The sequence below is a fragment of the Ursus maritimus genome, unplaced genomic scaffold, assembly GCF_017311325.1.
Source record: "Ursus maritimus isolate PB19 unplaced genomic scaffold, ASM1731132v1 scaffold_7, whole genome shotgun sequence".
NCBI classification, from domain to species: Eukaryota; Metazoa; Chordata; class Mammalia; order Carnivora; family Ursidae; genus Ursus; species Ursus maritimus.
Window position 1 is genome coordinate 82,624,955 of NW_024426885.1, and position 16,898 is coordinate 82,641,852.

The 16,898-nt window shown below is 37.0% G+C and overlaps 1 protein-coding gene across 1 annotated transcript in view; it reads right to left on the bottom strand.

The window, feature by feature from the left end:
- Positions 1-16,898, bottom strand: part of RYR2 (ryanodine receptor 2) — a 528,108-nt gene that overhangs the window by 73,723 nt on the left and 437,487 nt on the right. Inside the window, exons 80-81 of the mRNA XM_008689669.1 lie at positions 8,409-8,462; positions 7,143-7,166 (exon numbers count right to left, since the gene is read on the bottom strand). Coding sequence (XP_008687891.1) covers positions 7,143-7,166; positions 8,409-8,462 — 78 coding nt within the window. The remainder of the gene's footprint in view (positions 1-7,142; positions 7,167-8,408; positions 8,463-16,898) is intronic.

Sequence of the window (16,898 nt, forward strand, 5' to 3'; positions counted from 1 at the left end):
CTACAAAGAAAGTAGAATGTGAAACATCTAGTTTGTTTTTGGTACAGGGTCAAAGAGGTCAAGAATTATACACATGCAAATAATAATTCTCAAATTGTGGGGTTTTAGCTCATTTAATTTATTGTCTGTACCTGTATTACCCATTGTCTTTGTTGCTGAATACTGAATGGTATAATAATCTTCCAGAGTTCTATTTTTCAATAGGATGGGCATAGTTTCTAAAACTCTCTCTTTAACAAAAGAAGAAAGAAAGAAAGAAAGAAAGAACAAAAGAAAGAAAGAAAGAAAGAAAGAAAGAAAGAAAGAAGAAAGAAAGAAAATAAATATGTTTTTATCCAAAGTCAACTTTGTTTAAATGCCAAAGTTTTACTAATAGACACTCAGAGAGGACAAAGATGCTGAAGCAGAAAAATGTAGTTCAGTTAATGTGTTGGAGGCTCTGAAGCTTGGACGTGCTGTCTAGTGGCACTATGGCTTACTTCATCATTTATACGTCCACGCTTGTTAAAATCTTGTTCCCTTGGATTCAGCATATTTAGACTAATTAGCACTATGCTGAAACAATCAAACCTAGCTGCGTTGAAACAATTTTCTATTTCAGGGTCCTGTTGACAAAATTTATACTACATCACCAAAAGCTTCCCAAACAACCTATAAAGTAGGAGGGAAAAAATGAACAACTATAAAATCAGAAGGTATCAAATTAGCAAAGTTATACTGAATTATCATTACAGGGAATGGGGTTTGTTCTGAGCACCAAATTGATTGAGAACAGCCTTCATTTACCTATTTGTTTGTTTAAGATTTAAAAGTACCGAATACTGCCTTGAACACAGAAAGAATATGCTATGTAGGTCTACTAGCATACGGCCTGACAAAAGAGAGAATAAGAACAGTAAGGTGGTTGATGACCTCTGTAACACGAAGGTATGGTTGGACCATGAAGGTGCCAGAATGTTGGAATAATTTGCGGGAAAAAGAGGAGTTAGAATAAATTTTATCAGAGAGCAGATCAGGACAAGTCATTATTTGGAGTTTGAGTTCTCTCAGTTCTAGCTGTTTTAGTGTTTGTAATTCTAAGTTTTCACACATGGTTACTGGTCCTACCCCAGATGACCCTTGAGAAACAGCTCTGTGAACTCTATAAATACTCGATACGTCACCAACTCCCTGCCAAATGTTACCCGTTCAGCTGAAAGAGGGATTTTCTGGAGACTGTCTTAAAGACACACAGTCTTCCATTCTTCGAGACTCCTGGTACTTCCTCTATGCTCAGCCATCCTCACATGTCACCTGGACATCTGGACTGCATTGCATAAATTCTCAAATTATTACCTCTATTGAATTGGTGCAGATTATATGACATGTTGTCGCCTCACAGAGATCCTCAGGAATTTTTGTTTCTCCCAGACAAGAAGATTGCATTTATTTCATTGATACAGTAAACTGGGAAATTTCTGTGACTTGGTGTTCACACCCAGAAAGCTTGGGATCAGTAGTGCTGACAAACTCCCGCTAATTAGCAAGAGTCCAAGGCATCGGTTTCTGGACTAACCTCATTCTTAGAAGGCTCCACTTGGTGTCCCTGAACTCCTTTCATCCCTCGACACCCTCTCCTTCTATATCTAACTCTATCAGGTATAACTGTGTGATACCTTAAACAGTAAACCAGGAAAAGGTAGAGAGATATATATGTACAGAAGCTACGCTATTGTCTATAAAGTATTTTTATGTGACATTACTAGTCTAAATAATATGAAGTTTATTTTCTTTTTCACTCCTCCACAAAAGATTGGAAGGAAAAAAATACCAAAAATGTACATGTTTCTATCAATATTCATGCATTTAGGAGCATTATGAAATTGCCCTGAAAAATGAAAAGAACTTACTCATGAACACCAGAGCAGACACTTTTAAAGGTGGGTATGACCCCTGAGAACATCTAGGTCAAAGCTTTCAGTTCAAAGAAGAAAAGGCTGAGACATAGAGTAATTTAAATGTGACCTGCTCAAGGTCACCTGGTCAGCACCCGCATGAGATCCCAGGTCTCCTGTCCTGTGTAGTGCTGTGTTCGCTGTGGAAGTTTTTCTAAGGGCTTGATTTTAGTAGGAAGGTAAAATTGATTATGAGTAATAATAACAGTAAATACCTATAGAGCTTGTTATGTGATAGCCAATGTTCAGAGTGTATTATATATATTAACTAATTTAATCTTCACCACAATCCCGTGAAATAGAGATTTTAATTAGCCCCATTTTATAGACAGGAAAACTGAGGCTTGAGATCACACAGGTAGGTGGTGGAGCTGGGATTCAAACACAGGTGGTTCCTTCAAATGTCTGTGCTCTGAATGATTCTGCTATACAATGCAGTCAAGCATAATGGGATTGATTATTATCAACTGGGATTATTTTTTAAATAATAGCACATGACGTCAAACTACTGTGTGTATCAAAAATGCACAGCTATACGCTTAAATATATTTTCTATACAGTTTGCTCTTTAGGTCCACACACTCAATATGCATGAATTACCATGCACAATAAAGACGACTGTGCTTTCTGGGAATTTTCCTCATGCCAGGACCAGTACTCCTTTGCACCCTATATGCCCTTTCTCCCCAAGACTTGGCAATGTGCCTTGCTTCTCAGACAGAGTGGGCCCTAGAAATGGCCCACACCATTACTGTGATTATAAAAGGGGGCTCCTACCACCTCTACCACCCACTAAGGAGCTCCATACACAGAGACTGCAGTGCCTGAACACTCGGTAGGCTGGACCCAAGCTGGCTTTGGCTTCCCTGGGGGGTGCCTGGAAAATCTGCTTAACATCAGAACTGTGAAACAATAAAAGATAGGACCTATGACCAATAAAAGATAGGAGGTGGGACAGAACCAGTTCCCACTTCCTATCTTCCCCAAGAGGCACTGTTCCATGATGCATATATATGGGTTTTCTAGGGCCACCTCCCACTATGTTGACTAGCCACGGTCAGCTCAAGAACACATTACCTTGTATTTGCCCTCCCTCCTTCCTTAGATAATCTGCTCTTTTTCCCCTCACTCTTACTCCCCTGGGATTTTCTCATCCCTCAACCCCAATAAAGTGTTAGCATGGATTCTCTTTGCTCTGTTTTCTAAGGAACCTGGGCTAAGACATGAGGGTATTACTTTTGGCCGATAATTTCGGTATGTAACAATGCAGTTAGCAGGCTGCACCAAAAAGCATGAGAACAGTGGCCATCAAAACTCCTTCTCCCTTCCCCTCTACAATTCAACAGTTACAACAAGCAACTCAACACTTCAGTCCCTATTTGGGATGCCACGGTGCTTCTGTAGTAGAAACTAAATAACTATTAAGTTTACCTAATAAAAGGAATCATTGTTTCAATGTTCTATATCCATAGCAGTATCTTTGATTTTTTTTTTATATATGTATATAAGGGTTGTCTTTGGTACGATTCAGGGAGCCCTTCTAAGTTAAATTGCTTTGTTCCCATGAACAGAACTAAATACACCCATTCAAAGATCAAATCATATAGCTATTGGAGAGGGTACAACTTACAGCCAATTCATTCCTGCAGGATTGCCAAGGAATGAAATTTTGTTCAAAATCAGATCACTGGAGGGGCAGATAGAGGTGATTTTATCCCTGGGGAGAGCTAAAGAACAACAGACCTTAAGACACAGGGGCCTAAATTGATTCTTCCACACTTAGTGATGCATATTTTGGAGTATGAGCTGGTATTGGTCTGAATACTTTAGCAGGTATGATGTTATTTTAGTTACGCCTGAGGCTCGTCTGGGAGAGAATATAAATTAGTCTCCTAAGTCTTTTATTACAGAATGCCAACTCTGCCATAGGCATATTTAGTATTTAAGACACAAGCTATTTTCTTTAATCAACAGTACAGAATAATAGGACCTGAGGGACTCAGCAGAGAATTCACCTGTGAATTAGAAATTGGGCATTTGCCAAAGGATGATGCAACTTGCCTAATATTTGAGAAAGATGGTCTAAAAGGCAAGTCAACGCTCCATTCCTCTAGCTTATTTAAGCTCCACTGTCATTAATTTTGGTTTTTATTAAGTAATAAATTTATATTATAGTACCTTAATAGTCCACAAAAATGCTTTCATTGAACTAGCATCTAATGCCACACGCTTGGATTTTAGAGAATGGCATTAGTGAAGAAGCAACTGTCTGGGGAACGTTTGTGTGTATTTTGCAAAATCATAGTTTAAAAACGTGGCTTGTTCTGATACCAAATCTCTTTGTTAATCTAGGTGAGAAAAACCCATGGTGCTCAGAAAAATGAAGTTATTTGACTTGCAACATTATGAATTTGTTGTTGTTATTACTATTTGCTTTGGCTTATAAAAATTCAAAGCTAAATAAAGCACTCAACTCTAGTAATGAACATTTTGAGTCACTGCTAAAATATTTCTTCCCTTTCAGTTACTCCCGGCCTCTTTATAAGATTTAACAGTCCTTCTCTGTAGTTTTAGTACTGAAGTAGTCTCAAATCTAAAAAAGTTATACATACTTAACTAAATTGGCAGTTTTTAAATAAAGAGTTGTAGGGAGAGAATATTTACATATATTATTGATGAAGCAGGAAATTAAATCATCAAGGTAAATCTCTTTGCAAGTTTTAACAGAAAGCCCATCAGTAAAACATACATGTGATGGAATAAGAAAAGAGCTGGCAAATACTCAGCATTTTAGTCCCCATTTTCTATGTTTCATGTTTCTTAAGCTTAGTTTCATTCCTCATGGAAATTATAATGCCCCTTTTTTTTTTTTTTAAGATTTTATTTATTTATTCGACAGAGGTAGAGACAGCCAGCGAGAGAGGGAACACAAGCAGGGGGAGTGGGAGAGGAAGAAGCAGGCTCCTAGCAGAGGAGCCTGATGTGGGGCTTGATCCCATAACGCTGGGATCACGCCCTGAGCCGAAGGCAGACGGTTATAACCGCTGTGCCACCCAGGCGCCCCTATAATGCCCCTTTTAAAAATGCCTACTTTCTTCTCCATATCTTCATTGAATACATTGAATAAATAATTCAAGTAGAAAGTACAGCAACTATTAATAATCAGTTATGGGAATAAAGTTCAATTATCACACACTTTATGTTACTCCCAAATTTATTTAACATAATTTTAAGAATTCTTCAAACTGCCAGATAACCTTTCAGATTTATTATAACTTAGATGAAAAATTCCAGTGTGAGACTATCTCTAAATGATATTAAACAACCAGACACTTCAACTAAAAAGTCTGGCATGTGACTAAATTTAGAAAGAGAAAGTAATAATCCAGTTGTCTGGTCAAATTTTCAGTGGTTTTGCTGGTATCACAGAGTCAACCTTGGACAAGAGTATCTTCATAGGTGAGCCCCTGCACATCTCTGTTTCTCAACTTGGTAAGAGTTCCTATGCCTTACTCACAGAGGCCATAGTTTGTGGAAAGTAGCATGCTACACAAATCAGGCATACATAGTAAGTTATAGTCCCAAATCACATGGAAATTCAGTAAAATATCTGGTTAAGAAGTACAAATTCCCAGATCTTGTCTATGGTGTTATGCTTATGAGTAAGTAGTGATTATAAGAAAGTTTAAAATTATGTTTCATGGGGGGACAGTTATACCTGCTGGTGTATAGTCTCTTTCCTGCAGTTAACTGCCAGGCTTCACCACTGGATGAATGTCTTGCCCATCATCCTAAATCCAGGCCATGTGGCTTGTTCTCTCAGGTCAGGCTCCATATCCTCACCTGATTTCTTGTCTTCAGTCTGACCTGAATCCTAGACTCTAAAAACAGATTCCACTAGCCATTCCTAGACTGCTTTTCTGAATTGGGAACCTCACTAATGTCACCAAATTTGACCCTATTTACAAAACTGGATTTGCTTCTAGAGCCCCCTGAAACCGCATTTCTCTTTCAGAGGAAGATGGTTTTCTTAACCAGCAATGCCTTCGGATCCTGACCTTTCTTATCTACTCTTATCCCACGGATATCAATACACTCTTGAGGTATGAATTTTGGTGCTAGGACATCAAATCTTTGGTTGCTGTTAGGAGGTCCCTTCATGTTTTTGACCCTCAATAATCCACAAGAATTCTATTTGAGATAATTAGTGATAAAAGCATAAATACCAACTTAGTACCATACTCATTATTACCTACTATTTAAGCCCAGAATATATTATTGTTATGTCTATTATATGCCATTAACTATTATAGCCATCCAACTAGAGCTATCTCTGATAGCTGTATGAATTCAAATTTTTAAATTTATAAGGATCTTAGTGTAAGAATAATATATTCCTCTAAATATAACAGTGAGTTAAAATATTATCATTTGTTTCTTCTAAATAGATTCTTCATGACATTCTAAATTCATTTTAATAGCAATTTTTTTTTAAACTAAAGCCATGACAGATATTTTTTCCCCTGGGATGTTCTGATCAATTTTCCTATGAATTAGTCTCATGAAAATAAAATATAAGTTTTATGGGGTTCCAATCAAAGAAAAATTTTTGTGATGCTAGATCAAAATGCTTTTTTCTTAGCAAATGTTCCAAGCACTTAGCTATTCAAAATATTAAGAGATCGAAATAAGCATCAAGTTCTTCCCTGTAATGAAATGCTGAAATCAACATTAACATTGTGGAACATCCTCTCCAATTACTAACTGGAAATATTACTAGCACAATGGGAAAGCAGACTTCTTTCCAATCTCACCAGTGATGCCATTTATCATGTCTTGTTTCAGGTAACAAGACTTGTATTTAATAAGCATCAAGAGGGGATGAGGCCAGAATGAGGTTCTGAAAGGTCCCGAGCTAAAAGTTAACAGCTAAAGGGCTGGCCCCTTTTTAGCCGAGTACAGCATGCAGCTCAGAGTTCACATGTAGGATAAAATTTCAAATTATGAGTCATTTAAACTCCAAGAAGAATAAACCCATGTCAAGGAAGGGGTACTGAAGAGACCAATTACATGGGAGCTACAAACTTGTAGAAAGATAGCAAGACCTATTATTACAAAAGAATCCAAGATGTTGGGTCTAACAAAGGTAAATGTCACAAGAAACTGAAACTCAGACCCGGACAAATACACACATATATATAGTTTTACCTTGCTGCGTTGGGATCCTGTGACCTTAAGGAAGGATGAGGACAAGAAGCAAAATAGCAATAAACAATTGCTCAGAAGACAACTGGTAGACCATAAATGGTGTGCACTTCAGAAAACACAGTATTATTTGCTGCTCAGAGCTCATTCTAATTTACCTCAGTTTCTTATCAACAAAGACGGATTTGAGAATAGGACACACATACACTGGGAATGATTATAGTGTCACTTAGGAAATTAATCTTATGGCATTTTTCTCAGCAATATTCAAGGGTTGTTCTCAGATTAGCTCTTGTACTTTCTACACATTGATTTCAATGCTGCAGAGATGCTGTATCGAATTGTTCGTGGAAGGGGCCCTACTCTATGCCCACCCCTCAACCTGTACCTTTTGGTGGGACAACTGTCATTAAGGACTGACTGCTGGTTACTAATATATTTCCAGACTTCTAACTCAAATTCCAGATACGTAATAGAAAAAAATAATAATGTAATCTATTTCCTTCTACCTCATTTCTTTCTGAAAATTCTAAAAAAAAGAGAGAGAGAGAGGAAAAAAAGAAAAGAAAAAGAAACGGAGAGAAGTGGTAGTTAGCAACAACTCTTTTCTTCAGAGAAAGCAAAAGCAAAGTCTAAACAAACGGGGTCAAATAATATTTACTTTCCTTCTAGCTAATTAGCATTGAGCAGTATTTCTAATTTTCTGGATATTTAAAAACTGAGAACATCCGAGAAAATAATCATAAAATAGAACACAGTCCTAGGAATATACGCACTCCTACCTCATGCAAGCAAACGGCATTGTGTGCCACTGTCTACATATGTACAGGGAATGAGTGACTTAATTGGGTCAAAAGAGGCCAGATCTTTAAGACTTCTTCAATTCAGAAGAAAATAGCCAACCAAGGGTTTGATTAAAAACTCAATGTCATATTGCTCTTCAATAAATATTTTCCTCATATGTCCATTGGAAATTTCAGATCACAACATTCACTGAGATAGAAGAGTTTGGAGCACTCTCATCTCTGAGAGTTCTCAGGGACACTCATTCTGAACATATGGGTTTTATTTGATTATTTCATTATTCTACGTTTCTTGGTCTTTAGCAAATGTTAGGACTCAGATTTGTCCATCCAGCTTCTGACATGCAGTTCCTTGACACAATAAGCTGCAATAAGCCATGAAGCAAGAAACATAAATGTCAGTTATAAGCTATGAAACAATGTTTCAAAGTAGAAAAGAGGACAAGTCTAGAAAGATCCATCTTACTTCAAAACTCTTCACTTCTTCTTCACCATCATCATCTTCCTCATCATGACAACTCTGAGACATGGAAAACATTAAGAAAAGGTCAGCAGGATTAGAATATGTTCAGGCAGAAAGTACAAAACAATGCAGCATGGAATACCAAATCATCCGTATTAAGTGTCATTGACATTGTTTAAACAGAGGTATTAGAATCAGTAAATGTAGATGGCATCATCAACGAATTCAGGACCTAAAAGATTATACTGTGCTTTTACAAAATCAAAATAGTAAACTGCCAATCTTATGCATTGCATAGATACTGACAAGATCCCAACCATAGTACATGTACCTCTTACTCATGCAATTATTGCCTTGTTCAAACCAAACTGCAAGCCTTGAAGACAAGGATCATTGTTTTCTCTTATTTTATGTTGCCAATACAATGCATGAATATGGATACATGCAATAACTGTGAATTAAAATTAACAGAAAGCATGTCCATTGTTTAAAGTGAATCTTGTAATCCTTTACGTTCATTTTTTATTGTAACTGGTTCAAAGGAAAAAAATGAAATTCTGCCTCCTACTAATACTATTCTCTTATAGAAAAATAACTGACTAATCCATTATTTTGAGTTATTTCCCCAAAAAACATAAAGGAGTTATGCTAATCCATGCATGTATTCTTATCTAATTGCAAAGCTAAAGTTTTTGCTTGCTAAATTTAAGGAAGAGGGGTGTGGTGATTTGGAATATGGCCTGAGGACACAGAGTGCCTGCTTCAAATCCTGATGCTGCCAATGATTAGCTGTTCAGCTTGGAGCAAGTTTCTTTACCTCTCTGGGTCTCCCTTTCCTCATATTTAAGGTAGAAATAAGAAAAAGAGGACCAGGGCTCCTGAGAGGACTATACAAATCAACATATGCAAATTACTTGGCACTCAGAAGTAAGTGTCAAAAAATAATAAGCACTTAATAAATCTCAACTGCTAGTATTATTATGGTTGGGAATAGAAAGTATCACGTTGACCAAAGGAAGCTGGTCAGTAACCAATACCTGTGGCACGAAAAAACCTATAGCTCTTCAAAGTTACATTGTTCCAACCCTTCTAAGGATTTCTCCTGGTCCACAAGCACTCAGTCCATCAGTGAAGTGAATGGTGGCAAGTCATTAAATTTAAGCGACAAATCAGAAAAACAGTTTCAATTCAATGATTCCCAGTATTTTGAGTCTGGAGATGAAGTGGGAATGGGAGGGAGGGCACAAAACATGATCCTTCTACCCACGCACAAAGATAAATTCTAAAGGTCTGTCATGTTCTTTTGTTCACTCACCAAATACTATCAATCATTCTCTCCAATTTAGAATAAGAAGACTGACAACATGGTTTGCAAAGAAGAAAATAAATGATCCCGCTGTTTGGGAAAGGTGTTCCATAGCATGTTTCCCCACAGAAACAAGGATGTTAATTATTTATTCAAGAGTGCAGAAAATGTTCTGCTACGTGCTAACGTCACCTTGGCGCCCATGCCATCAGTTAACCAGGAATTAAAAAAAAAAGAACCCATGAAAACTTGAGCAAAATTTATCTGATAGGCACATCTGTGGTCCTCTGTAAATACTGCACATCTAATGTTAAACACAGAGGAATTTTGGCTTATCTGCCCTCTAAGATTACCTATGTGATGTTTCCTTCTTCTGCATTAGCAATCAGAAGTGAAGCACAGACATTTTATCAGATAACAAGCATGTTTACTATTTAAGCAAATTAGAACACTAATCTGTCTCTTGAGAATGTAAAATTTAGGGATGCCTGGGTGGCTCAATAACTTAAGCGTCTGCCTTGGGCTCAAGTCATGACCCCAGGGTCCTGGGATTGAATCCCACGTCAGGCTCCCCGCAGAGTGGGGAGTCTACTTCTCCCTCCCCATCTGCCTGCTGCTCGCCCTGCTCCTGCTCTCTCTGCCAAATAAATAAATAAAACCTTAAAAAAAAGAATGTGAAGTTTAAGAAATAATATGGTTTTAAATTTTCTCAAATTATCTCCTATAAAAACTTCATTATCTTTAGAAATATAGAGAAGAAACAAGTTTTGAGATGAAGAATACATTCAGAAAAAATATTTTGGGTTATAATGATACACTTTAATTGATAAAATTCATATGAGATGCTTGCTTTTGGAATTCCTTCAAAAATTCGGAGCTCCAGTTGACAAATATTTTTTACAAAGATTTATTTTAATTTTTTGAACAAAGATTTATTTTTAAATAAACTATTTTAAAAATCTATGAAAATTTAGTAAGATTTGCTTCTAATAAGGTTAAAAGTTGTGATTTTTAGGACCTATTTAGCTTACATAAATTTGGAGTAGATTGCTGACAAAACTCATCAAACCTATAAATTATTTTGATTGGCTATATTGAGGATACACTGGGACCACAAGAAAACTATAGCAGATCTGCAATTTTTTAATGTACTGGGAAGAAAAAGGATTTATAGGTATAGGAGATATGTTTTTCACCAGCAAATTGCATCCATATAGTATATATGGTAAGTAAACAGGGAGTTCCATTAGATGGCTTTAGCTTTCTGCATCACAATGACAAACTCCAGGCATCGAGGAGTTCTACCATATGCTAGGAGGGAAAAAATGAGTAAAATCCATACACAAAGGGGCAGAGCAAGGAATAAGAGAATTTAGAAGGAAAAAAAAAAGAAAGCGAAAACTAAAACAGAGGATACTTCAGACCCTTCAGGGGTCCAGATCAAAATTCAAAATTGGTGATGATAATCCGTAAGTAGTAAATAGGGCACTTCACCTTGCCAGCGTCTGCTGGGAATTTCTTTCTGCAAAGCAAATATATTTCACACATTTTTAAGTTGCCTTTCTGACTGGGGCACTCCTCAGAAGATAGAGAAAGCAAAACCAGGAACTTTTAGTATGGATTTAAATCTAAAAGCTACTGGGTGAGACAGAAGCGAGAGAAATCTCCTGAGAAAGTGACCCTAGCATTAGATCGTTTTAACCAACAAAGGATGGAACACCGGCATAACTTAATGTGGATCCTGAGCATTTCACCAAGTCAGTAAGAGAAGGATGAGGAAAAGATTTTCTCAGCCAGAAACTCAAAACAGCGGAAACACTGTTGAGTGTTTAACTTATGATGGTATCATTCTAGAAATTTCTACATGGTTGTCTTGTTCATATTGGTAGAAACATCCCAGTCAGATGAAAGGGCTTCAGACGGTTGAGGAGAGATAATGGGTAATACTGAGGTATTCTGGGAATCGAGCGGGAGGCGCCGTGAGGATGGCAACAGCAAGCCAGTGTGGACACACTGGAAATTCTCTCAGGTTTTAAAGTGTTGGTACACGACAGAAGTAGAGAGTTGAAAAGATGGACGGGGGGAAGAAAAGATTAATCTCAGGTTTAAGATAAAGTATGGCTCAAAAAATACAAATATTTAAGATGATTTTTTTCACGATATAGTCAAAGCAAGAAGAATGAGGCACAGTAAGTGCAGGACTTGGAGCAGATGCTGTGAATAACAGAGAAGGGCAGAGCTACTTATCAGCTGTTTGCTTCGGATTTTACCACCAAAGAGAGGTGATATTTATTTACTTACTTACTTACTTATTATTTTTAAAAACTGTGTGAGTGCAGGGACGGGCAGAGAGGGAGGGGGAGAGAGAATCCCACCCAGGCTCCACGCGCTGAGCGATCGGGACACAGGGCCCAATCCCAAAACCCTGAGACCATGACCTCAGTCAAAACCAAGAGCCAAAAGCTCAACTGATCAAGCCACCCACACACCCCAGGAAGTGATTTCTAAATACAGAAATTAGCCAAGAGAAATGAAAACTAAGAACCCAATGAAAGACCATTTTATTCCCTGGTTGACAAAAATTGAGAAATCCTATAATATCAAATACTGGAAAGATGTGGATCATCAGAATCTCTCAAACATTGTTGGTAAGAATGTAATTTGATGCAGTAAACCTGGAAAAATCATTTGCCATTTTCTTCTGAAATTGAACATTCTTACACCTTACTACAGTGCTTGCCTCTCATACAATAGTGGAAATGAGTAAGAATAGGAATTTTGACCCAGTTACCCCATGCCCCCGCCCTCTCCCCTCCAGCAATCCTCCGTTTGTTTCCTATGATTACGAGTCTCTTATGCTTTGTCTCCCTCTCTGATTTCATCTTGTTCTATTTTTTCCTCTCTTCCCCTAATGGTCCTCTGTTTTAGAGGGCATGGGATGTAATGAGCACTGGGTATTATATAAAACTGATGAATCACTGACCTTTACCTCTGAAAGTAATAATACATTATATATTAATTTTAAAAAATCAATATAAAAAAACCCACTCATGATGCCTTCCTTTCTTTCTCTATCTCATTTCCCACAGTGATTTACTAGTATTTCCTGAGATCACTTCCTATATGCTCTATATGCTAACGTTAATATGTTATATGCTTAACTTTCCCCCACAAAAATTTTATGTTGAAACCTAGTCCCCTATGTGATGGTATTTGGAGTTGCGGCTTTTGGGAGGTAATTACATCATGAGGGAGGGGCCCCATGAGTGGGATTACTGCCCTTACAAAAGAAACCCCAGCGAGCTCCCTTGCCCCTTCTGCCATGCGAGAACACAGCAAGATTTAGACTTCCCAGCCTATGAGAAATAAATGTGTATCGTTTATTAAAAAAAAAAAAAGAATAGGAATTTTGAGCCCTTCCACATTAGCGACACCATAGATTCAACACAAAAGGCTATCAACAGAAAAGCAAGTAAATAGACTTTGGTGTAGTTGCATAATGGAATATAATGTGATGGTCAAATCCAATGAACTCTAGCAATACACACAAGTGTCAATGAATCTTAGAAAACAGTACAAGTACCAGGAGATTATATATAGCAAACTGTCCTTTTAAAAGTTAAAAACAACTAAAATTGAAAAAATTTATAATTACATGTCTAATTATATTAGAATATATTCCCATTCGTATTTACGTGATATATATGTATTAATAAATACATATGATAAGTGAAAATGATATACAAGGAAAGCAAGGGTATCTGGAACATAGGATTCAGGATGATGGCTTCCTTCTATGGGGAGACAGGGTATGGGTTAATGGGGGGACCATACGATTACATGTAAGTTATTATGAAGGTCTTAACTTTTCTTGTATGCTGTGCATTTATGGGTAGTTGCTACATTATTAGAAATGACTAAGTCACTAACTTAGTAAAAGTGGGCCTCTATAATGGACCAATGATGAGAATCTCACATGGAATCCAGAGCTTTGATTTAACCCAGTTCTGTGCACCTGTGGTTAAAACAGCAAGACTGAAAATAAAAACCCAACTGAGATGTGAGTGGTGCCTTCAAAAAGAAACTGATGTTTGTGAAAGAAGACACAAAAGCATACGTCTCTGGAAGGGAGCTCAAGCTCTAAGACTCAAGGCAAAGATAATCATCGTGTGAATATAAAATGACTTTGGTAAACTCCGAGGAACCAGGAAGGCCAAGAGGAAAGTCTCAGACTCTGGGATGCTGATTTTCTTTTCTTTCTTTCTTTTTTTTTTTTTTTTTGTTGTTGTTGTTTTAAACAAGAGAGTCTTCATGGTGCTTCCTCAACTCATGAAAAAATATATATATTTATCTTCTCCTGATAAACATTGCTCTATTTCTTAATCTTAATGAGGTCACAGTGGGGAAATCAAATATGAATAGCAAATAAGAATTGTAATTAAGAAAACGTGAGATAAAAGGTCTTTATTTGGCCCACTTTAGAAATTCTCTTTGTGTTTTCATACTTAATTTAGGGTCTTTGTGGTCACTAGATTTTCCCCCCAAAACAGCTCCCCAAAGAACTAATTCTTTAACTCTCACTTTCTGGTCTATACCTGTGAATGAATCTAAAAATACTTTTATTGATTAAGCACATAGTTAAAAATTGAAAGCAATGATGACCATAATGTCCACAATAGTAAAGCCAAAAAAATCTATTTTTTGCAAAAAACAAATTCATAGTACTTAAAAAAAAGTAGTCCTCTCTTCAAACTCTTCTACATAGGCAGTGCACGATTTTCAATGGAAGTGTCAGTAAAGTGAGTCTACATTCGTATTTCATAATGCTGACTGAACTAATACTCATCTATTTATTCTTTTTGTATTCTTTTTTTCTTCATTATGATAAGTGCATTCTTTAATCCCCTTCACCTATGTCACCACCCCCTGCCCTCACCCCTTTGGGAACCATCAGTTTGTTCTCTATAGTTAGTCTGTTTCTTGGTTTGTCTTCTTTTTTTCCTTTGCTTGTTTTTTTTTTTAATTCTACATATGAATGAAATCATATGGTATTTGCCTTTCTCTGACTTATTTCACCTAGCATTATACCCTCTAGCTCTATCCATGTTGCTGGAAATGTCAAGATTTCATTTTATTTTATGGCTGAATAATATTTCATGTATATACACACCACATCTTCTTTATCCATTCATCAATCAATGGACATGGGCTGTTTCCATGGTTTGACTATTGTAAATAACGCTGCTCTAAACATACATGGATCCCTTTGAATTTGTATTTTTCGGGTAAATATCCTGTAGTGCAATTACCGGATCATAGGGTAGTTCTAATTTTGATTTTTTGAGGAACCTCCATTCTGCTTTCCATAGTAGATGCTCCATAGTGGCTTTTGGGATGATTTTCAAAGTGAAGAAAGGCCACCTCCAGAGATTCTTTTTTAAGAAGTTGGATATCAATCAGCAAAACTAGCAACTGAGATAAACACAGGGAAAGCACAATTATCAAGTTTGTGCCTAGCATGAATGTAAAGAGCTATTTCACACTGAATGATAGAGCTGAACTTTAAAAATATTTTGGCCTTGGACTATGGTCTGACTCTAATTAGAGAAATGATGACATATATTAAAAATTATTAAAATTGAGGCCTGGGTGCTTTGGTCGGCTAAGTGTCCAACTCTTGATCTCGACTCAGGTCTTAATCTCAGGGTCGCGAGTTCAAGCCCCGCAATGGGTTCCATGCTGGGAGTGGAATCTACTTAAAAAAAATAAAAATAAAAACAAAACCAAAAAGAATTATTAAAATTTAAAATATCAACGGTCAATATAGGTAGGAGATGAAATTCAATAAAAATTCATAAATGCGTTTGGATTTTGGTGGACAGGCAAGCTCAAAAGGAGGCAAAAAATGACAAATTAATGAGTTCTCACAATTTATTGTAAATATATGGGATCCTAAGCAGTGCAAAGAGGATATGGTCCCAATAGGCGCTACACAGGTGAACTCACAATTAGTATACTGTGTTCAATTAATTTTTGGGTAGCACATATTGAAGAACTAGAGTATGTGTGGAGTAGAATGAACTGAGTGATGGAAGACTGACACTCCTGGGATACCTCTAACAATAAGGAGCAAGGTGATTTAATTATCAAGAAGAAAATCTTGAGAGAAAGTGAGCAACACCAAACACTTGACCATCTATCAAAAGAGATGAGTTGCTTTAGGATACAAGGAGAACCAGGGGGAGACAGATTCCTCTTCACCCACAAGAAGAACTTCAACGATCAGGAATATCTAATCCTCAAATCCTGAGAGTCTACCTTGGTAGCCCATCTGCTTGGTGGTTCTTCAAGTACGAGGACAACAACCTCATTTGTCAGCTCCCTACTTCTCATGCCCTTATTTATCCTAGTTAAGAGTCCAAGATCAAGGAGGAAATATCTTTCCGTCTTTCATCTTTTAACTCAGTGTTTTTTAAACTATGGGTTTCAGCCCATTAATTAGATGTGGAACCTATTTAATGAGTCAGGATCTAAAATAATTTTTTTTATTTAGATAGAATAGAAAAATATCAGAATCTACTGCTCATAGGAAGGGTAGAATTTCATGAAAATTTTCTTTCAATGTATCTATTTTTACATTTCCATAAATATACTGGGTAAATGTATTTCTTATTGGGGGGTTATGGTTTAAAATAAAGTTGGAAAGCCACAACTTTTCCTTATGCTCTGTAACCTGTCCTCTCCCCCTGCTCCCGTTCACTCAAGACCTCACACCACAAGTTACTCCCTTGTCCTTCCTATTGGTTCCTTTCCACCAGGAGAGAAGCATGTTCAAATCTTTCTCTCACATAAAAGTAAACAATGGCAAACAAATAACAATAATCCCCCTTCAACATCATAATTCCATCTAGATAGTGATCACTTTATATCATTTCTCCCTTCTCTCAATCTTCTAGTAAAGAAATGTCTAGGACACATCTCACACGTGAATCTCTCCGTTCTTCCCTACAATTTCCAGTGGCCTCTCTCCATATACTCCTGAAACTGTTCTTACCATGGTCACATGATGCATATGGACTAAATCCCAAAGAAGTCTCAGTCCTCACCTTCTTCATCCATACCCTCAGCAGCATATGGTTCTGCTGGACACCCACTTAGGCCCATAGCTCCCATATATGCTCACATTT